Source organism: Nestor notabilis, unplaced genomic scaffold (assembly GCF_000696875.1).
Source record: "Nestor notabilis isolate BGI_N333 unplaced genomic scaffold, ASM69687v1 scaffold13818, whole genome shotgun sequence".
Lineage (NCBI taxonomy): Eukaryota > Metazoa > Chordata > Aves > Psittaciformes > Psittacidae > Nestor > Nestor notabilis.
In genome coordinates, this window is record NW_009939695.1 from 41,282 (window position 1) to 48,955 (window position 7,674).

Consider the following 7,674-nt stretch of genomic DNA (forward strand, 5'->3'; position numbering starts at 1 on the left):
CTTCAACAGAAGCGGTATCTGCTGATTTGTGGCTGTGTGACAGCAGCTATAATTCCCTTACACCAGGAGCAACAGCTGGCAGCTGAGTTACTTTTTTAGCTAGCTTGAGTGAGCTGAGAAAACAAGAACAACTCAGAATGCCAAAACCAGTGAAGGACATAACCCATTCCAAATATTTTCTATAGCACAGAGGTTTTTCGCGGTGCCATGGAGATGCCCCGCTTCTTTTAAATGCTCCATGAGCCACATGCACCTCCTGACTTCAGGGGTCCAACAACAAGCAGTGATGGGACAGTGCTGGGCAAGGTCATAGCAGCCCCCAGGTTGGATTAACCAAGAGAATTAATAAATACTGCTCACTACCTCAAAGAAGACAGGTTGCTATGAACTACGCTATTGGCACTCAGTGGTTTCACTTCTGAGACACCACTTCTTGAGCACTAATGAATTCCATTTTAAGTAGAGCGATTGAAAGAGGTAAATCAGATCAGATAATACCAATATTCTTCTTGTTCCACACAGCTCTGGGGTGTAATCCTGCCCACTAACTTACGATGTGAACAACTCCACTTGTGGGGCAGGACCATCAGCTCAGGCTCACACATCTCAGAGAGCAGCTGGTTTTTCTTCCATCTCCGTCTTGCAGTCCCTGACCCACAGCTTGTATGCTCTTTCCAGGGTCTCTTCACTAGTGTCATTGAATATCTCTGTAAAATAAGACTCGTCGTTAACTGCACATTAGAGAAGCTTTTCTTGCTTGCATGTGCTAATTTGCTATGGGGGAGAGTAGCTCCTTCAGTTTATAAGAGTCTGAGTTCTTGTGAGCGTGTAGAGATTGAGCTTCCTGGAAATAGAATGCATGGATACTGATGCAAGAGATCACAACCTGGTCCCATGCATTGCTTCTATGTCAGGGGCTGGGTGTTCTGGTTTTTAATCTTATGAGTGTTTAATCCCTGCTATTGAACAGATACTAGTTAGTTTTCAAGTTTTATTTCTACACATAGTAATACCTTTAATTCCTTTTGCCAAGGATTATTTAATAACTGTTTTCAAGTATTACAAAGGAATTGGTTTTCCCTTATGACATTGTTGGTTTGTCTGCCAGAGCAGTGCATTTAGACTGCCAGTTTGCAAACACCTTTGCAAAGTGACTTTGTCAATCATACTGCAATTAATTATACTCAGTCCTTAACTGAGCGGTTACACACAAGGGAAGGATCCTGTCTTTCAGTGGATGTATTGAGATGTTAAGGAAGTAAAAGTAAAAGCAGAAATGTACAACTGCTGAACTAAGGGCATGTTTTCCAGCAAGTCACTGTGCTGGGATGCTCATTGGCCACCAAGCACCCACTCCTGGGTCTCCCTGATGTCCCTCATTGCAGTACCTGCTACACCGAGGCCAGTGGGGAGAGGCATCCGGGGCTGTCCCCCACTGTGCTTCAGGCGCTCCACGAGGGCTGTCTGGATGAGGGGCCAGCTGCAGCCCCTGTGCCACACGGGCAGCTCCAGGCCCCTCATGCACTGGATGATCTGCTCCTTCTCCTCAGTGGTGATGAGCCCCCGTGCGTGGGCAACGTACGTCATGAATGCCATGTCGATGTTCACAGCTTCTCCATGCATCAGTGCTGGCAAAACCCTCTGGAACAGAGCAAAGGCATGTGGGAGGAAAGGTTTAGGTTGGTAAATAGTAAATAAGTGGGGTTTTGCTTTTCTAGAAGTACTCTGAGAATTGACATTCAACTCGCAGCAGTAAAAGTACAGGTTTGCTGGATGTTAGAGTCTTGTTATTTATGAGCTGCAGAGGATGATGTGTTTTACATGAGATTAATTACATCTAAAATCTCCCATAGGGATGAAGGATCTAATTTTCCTCCCATTCAAATCGCTCATGAAGAGCACCATGGGATGGAGGGCAGAGCTCTGAATCTTGCTTTAGGTCTAGTCCTCCCTCCTCATTCCTCAGTGGCAATTTCTGGTTGTCTTTGTGCTTTGGTAATGCCTGGTAAGAAGCAATATGTGGCCTGCAGTCTGAATAGGAAAATTAGGTGGAAGTGTGGGGGAAATGGGGCAGGGCAAGGGGTCTTTTTATCCAACAGGACCAGACTGGGTGCATTGGATGATCTGAAGTAGCATGTACAAATCTGGAGTTTAGCTCAGCTCCTTTTGCACAAGTTTTCATGCTGCTGATTGAAAACTACTTTTTCCCCTTCTTTATAATTTTCTGCTCAATGCATGTTGCATTATAAAGTCTGTCACTCACCATTTCCAGCTCTGGGCTTATAAGGTGACCAAAATCAACCAGTCTGTCCAGGTCATCCTCCCAGAGGTTGGGAGCCAGCTCTTCCAACATGGTTTCAATGGCAATCCTGGTAGTCTGCAGTGCAGCGTCCCTGTGGTCGGCACAGCCACTGCAGGACTGGAACTTGGTGTCCAACAGGTATTTTCCATGGCTCTTGAGCAGGTCAAACAGCCCTTTGTGTTTCATGAGTGCCATCTAGGACAAAGAACAGAAGAGGTAATTAAAAGATAATTATGTGGTCCTTGTATGTACTGTTGAAAATGCAAGTGTTTCAATAGACTGAACTATAAAATTATGTTATCATGTTATATACTAGCAAAGAAATCACAGAACGGTTTGGGTTGGAAGGGACCTTAAAAATCATCTACTTCCAACCCTCCAGTACCTGAACACTTGGTACATGGGCAATTTCTACCTCTGCAGCCTGAAAAAGTATTTCTATAGAAACAGTTCCTGGATAGCATGTGTATGTTTGGTGAATATCCAACAGGTCTCCAGGGAATGTAACCTGGTGATGTTACACATCTTGTCAGCTATGGTAAGTGGAGATGTGTACAAAAGGTGGTGTGGAAACGACCAGCGGGGCTCTGGTGTAATAGCAGAGATGATTGGAACACTTGGGATTGCTCTTTGGGCAAGGGAAGGTGGGAAAGCATTGCAATATAGAGAATCTGAGGGTTCAGAAGCACTTTCGTTGTTACATGTGTGTAATTTTTCCACCCTCTGACTCAGGCATTAACCCTGTCTTGCAGTGGAGAATGGTGACCTGTGGCTTTCCCAGTGACTGCCAGAAACCTCCAGATATCCTGGGGAGTTCCCACTGTGCAAGCACTGAAAAATGCTACTGATGAACTCATCTCTAATACACATTAATAGCCTGAACTCAGCTTTATCAAAAGTTTTTAAAGCTCTTCAGGCATAAACCCATTTACTGTGCACTTTCCAGGTAATTTTACAAGTAGAATTTGTCTCACGGTAGATGGATTTACCACACTCGACATACTCAGCGAGGTAGGTGCAAATGATCTGGCAGATTATTATTAATCCCCAGTATAATGAGCCTCAGATTCTCTGCCAGCAGTTCATTTGAGTGCTACAGGTCAGCCTCAATGGGAAGAGGCTTTTTTCCCTGGTTGTGCTGTGTCTATGTCTGGCCTTGAGTTCTGGGGTTTAATCCTTAGGGTTAGTACCAGGCACTGTATATAAAGGAAGTTCTAACAAGTTTAGTAGCTGTAAAAATATATATACACTCAGTGAGAGTTTACCAGTCCCCATGCAGCCTTGATGGCCCATTTTCGTTTCTATAAAGTGGTTTATGCAATGCCATGGATGCTGATGAACTTTTTACCAGCATTGTGGCCTTTCAATACTTAAAATGAATTTATAAGGAAGATGGGAACTGATTTTTTAGCAGGTCCTGTTGTGATAGGACAACAGATAATGGTTCAAATTAAAAGAGGGGAGATTCAGACTAGATATAAGGAAGACTTTTTTTATGATGAGCTTAGTGAAACACTGGAACAGTTGCCCAGCGAAATGGTAGATGGCCCATCCCTGGAAATCCAGCATGAGGTTGGACGGGGCCATGAGCAACCTGATCTACTTGAAGATGTCCCTGCCTGTTGCAGAGGAGTTGGACTAGATGACCTTTAATGGTCCCTTCCAACCCAAACTGTTCTATCATTCTGTGATTTCAGCTTTGGAAAGCTGCAGTTGCAAAAGTCCATACCTTTAAAATTTCACCAAGGCCGTTGGAGATGTGTCGCCGAGGAATGCTCTGGATGAAGGATCTATCCAGGAAACTGGCTACAGGCGGTGTGTAGCCCCCGAGCTTGTTCTTACACTGCAGAAAATTCACCCCTGTCTTTGCCCCCACACTGGCATCAACGTACGAGAGGAGGGTGGTTGGGACCCGAATGTATGGAGTGCGCCTTCTATAGAGCGATGCGGCTAGTCCTACGATGTCCAGGCAGACGCCTCCTCCGATGGCGATGATGGGCTCGGTTCGCCTGTCAATGCTGAAGTTCTGGACTTCTTGCAAGATGTTCAAGACCAGGTCCATGGATTTTGTTTCCTCAGTGGTAGGCAGGGCAAGGATTTTGTGCTGAACATCATTCTCTTCAAAGTATTCTCTGACTTTGGAGCCATAAAGTTCGTCAACGACTTCATCTATGACAATGAAGCGCCTCAGCTTCTTGTTGCCACTACTGGCTAGCTCTAGTTGCTGGGGGTCAGTAATGTGACCCCAGAGCAGAGTAGTGTTAGCAGGATCCAGAATATTGTACGTTTCCACCACTTTGTAGCAAAAATAGATGGGAGCTTCAATCGTCCAGGAAATCCCACCTTCGGAGATGCATTCACCTCTGGTAAGGGTCAGAAAACATGGCTTGAAATGACTATGTTCCTCTTGTATACTTTGCATGTCTGAACTAGTGTAAGGATGTAGCCAGGAGGTGGGGAATGTGGAGTGTCCTGCCTGTGCACTGCAAAAATGTGGGGCTGTGAGGGTGGGATGTCTCTCCTAGGTGTCAGGGCTCAATGATAACATAGGTCTGGAGCATGTTATTCATGCTGGAAGTTGAAAACCCCAGCAGAAAACCCCAGACCAATCATTTCAACTTCCAAAAAGAGAGTGGGGAAAAGATTGCCAAAATTTTCCAAAGTATTTATGGAGAAAACATCCTCTGCCCAGTATATCTGGGTGATAAGAGTTGATTTATTCCTACACACAGCCGCACACCTCCATACCAAATAGTGCTTCTGCAATGCTCCAGTTGAAACACTGGATTTCTTAACCTTGACAGAGCTATGATAGAAATTTCTCCCAAAGAGGGAAAATAGTGATTTGAGAGTTGGGAAAGATTTCCATACTGGAGTTTTAAAGGATAGACAAAAGCCTACAAAGCCAGCATGTAGTATCTTAAAACAGTGAAGGGGACAGCCCTACGACTCATTGCTTCTGTGAGGCAGGGGGAGCAAGGGGGAAAAGAAATGGCTGGTTTAGTTTGTTTGAAATCAAGGGGAGGGGGAAAGAGAAGGAAGCTGCAAAATCTATTTTATGTGAGATTTCTTCTAGAGCTGCAGTTGGGTAAAACCTGAAAGTTTCTGTGAACCTTTGTTTCATGTTTTGAATGAGCAGATGGCTCCTTGGATAATCAGATTTCACTACATGCCTGATTTCTTTCCACATGACTGAAATTTCTCTTACAGGTCTAAATAGATGTTTCTCTGCTTTCTCTACCAAATTGCTTCTAAGTCAGATTTCAAAGTGTTAAAGAAAAACAGTGAGGATTTTTACCTTCCAGAAAACTTCTTCTGGGCTTTTAAAATGCAACATTAGCATTTTAATGCACCAAATATACACCTTATAGCAGTACTTTAACTGTATGTGCACCCACCTCTGGCATGTGACCCTTCTAAAAGATGGGATGGTTTTGAATGTTAGTTGGTGGAATCAGCCTTGGGTGCCACATGGCACAGCTAGCACCCATTGCAACCTCTCTGCTGTATAAGAGAAGTAATGAACTTGAGGCTGAACATTCCTTGTTGGAGCATATGTCAGCTGAGGATTTTTGGGGGGTGCTGTGGCCCTAGGTGCATCCTGCTTTTGACTGAGGTCAAGCAGACTGCCTTTGGGTTTGCTGAGATCCTGTTCTACCTGCTGTAGCTCTGTCTGAGCAATGCTTGTGTGCAGCCGCAGCCCGTTGCCAGTGCTGGTGAAGATCCCTCCAACCTGATTGAGCAAAGGGTTAGACTTGTGACATGAAAAGCTGAGTATGAAAAATGCCAGAAAACTTCTGACATGAAAAACGTAGCTGAATTAGCGAAGACTTGCATCACAAACGGGGCTCCATGTGTTCATGACAAGGAAGATCCTGCAACTAAAGGGTAATTAACTGGAAAGAAATAATATCAGCAAAGAGCTGTATGTATCCTTGGGGGAGATTTGTCTCTCTCCTCTGTCTGAAGCAGCATAAGGTGACTTTGAGGGATGTGTTATGGCTTTTGCTCCTGTCAGTGACCTACCCTGTTTATTTTTCCCATCTAGGCATTTCATTTATCTGCAGCCATCTCTATAAATGCATCTCTCTCCATGCCTCTGCATGAGCATTTGCACACAAAGATTTCATGTACATGCAGGGGGTGGGGTGGAGAAGAGCCCAAATGCAGCATTCAGAAACCCCTGCCTCAGCTTTCCAGAAGTTTAAAGTAAACTTCCCATCTACAGAAGTTGAGGCTGTAGATAGAAGTTTTTCTGTAACTTGGCTAAATCATGCCAAGGATAACAGCAAATACTTGTGCTGCCAAGTTGCATTTTGAAGCCCATTGTCACACGGTTTTATATGTAATGGATTTAAGCTTCTTCAGTCTGAGATGCATCCCACCAGGGAGAGACCACACACTTTGGCTAGCCAGAGCAGTTGCCCATAAGCAAAATGAGCTCCTATACTTACATTTTTGCTTCAGAGACAGTTATCTTGTCCCCACAGCCAGAAAGGGCTTCTCCTTTCTTGATCCGGCACCACGTGCTCTTGACTCGCACCAGTTGGAAGTCTGTCTGCTGGGGCTGCTGCAGCACAGTGGCTGGCGCTGCTGTAGCAAAGGCCTGTTTGGACACCGGCATGCTTCCAGAAGGTAAGATCTCCCTGTCAAGAGATCTCCTGTAACTTGGTAGGTTACAGGAGACAAAAGGCTTTAAGGTGCCTTTTAAAGGCTGCAGGTGACCAGGTGTTGGAAGGGGAGGTCTTGTCTCTGCAGGGGAAACTAATTACAAAACTAAGCTTACCTAATGCGGGATGCATGTTAGGGATGGCAGGAGCTTTTGAAGACACGTGCAGGTACCGGGATGGGGTTGTGTAATCGGCTGGTTTTATAATACGTAAGAAGTACAATAGAGTGCATACATCAACTTCCGACATGATGCCCTACAGCACATTAAAAGTTATGAAAGGCAATCTGTGTGATTGGCTACAATGTCCTTCACTTTGCTGTGTGGAGCCTCTGATCTGGCTGTGGCTCTAACCCTGTCTTATGGGGTGAGACAGGAGCAGGAGCATGGGGCCACTGTCGACACCAGCTGGCTAAACCTCTTTTAAGCTCACATTCCTGGCATTCTCTTGCGTTGGAGGAACTGCTTTTTTCTTTTTTTGATGTTGTTTTTCGGTTTTATGGTTCAAAAAATTTAATCAGAGAGAGTTTATCTCCTGAAGGGCTCTTTGGGGGATGAGCTGAGTTTTGAGACCTCACCTCCCTGTCCCAAAGGCACCTTGATCCTGTGGGGTGGACTCAGCCAGAGGGATGAATTCCCTTTCTCTAGGGATTGATGCGTGGTGAGGTGACCAAGGGATGCACAGCTCATCTTCCAGCTGGGG

General features: G+C 45.1%; 1 protein-coding gene across 1 annotated transcript; it reads right to left on the bottom strand.

Annotated features, from left to right (window-relative positions):
* Positions 1-606: 606 nt before the first annotated feature.
* LOC104409957 (pentafunctional AROM polypeptide-like) lies at positions 607-6,926 on the bottom strand. Its single transcript, XM_010019996.1, has 5 exons — positions 6,757-6,926; positions 4,032-4,665; positions 2,264-2,497; positions 1,389-1,641; positions 607-707 (listed from the first exon to the last, which is right to left on the bottom strand). Exons 1-5 carry the CDS (start codon positions 6,924-6,926, stop codon positions 607-609), a joined length of 1,392 nt encoding a protein of 463 aa, XP_010018298.1.
* Between the last annotated feature and the right edge of the window lie 748 nt (positions 6,927-7,674).

What these genes read in the sequence shown, in the direction of transcription:
- LOC104409957 (XM_010019996.1), bottom strand. Translation starts at nt 6,926, where the DNA reads ATGCCGGTGTCCAAACAGGCCTTTGCTACAGCAGCGCCAGCCACTGTG. An exon ending in GCCTTGGTGAAATTTTAAAG is followed by an intron (nt 2,498 to 4,031) that starts GTATGGACTTTT and finishes TCTTTGTCCTAG; the next exon opens with ATGGCACTCATGAAACACAA. An exon ending in TAAGCCCAGAGCTGGAAATG is followed by an intron (nt 1,642 to 2,263) that starts GTGAGTGACAGA and finishes GCTCTGTTCCAG; the next exon opens with AGGGTTTTGCCAGCACTGAT.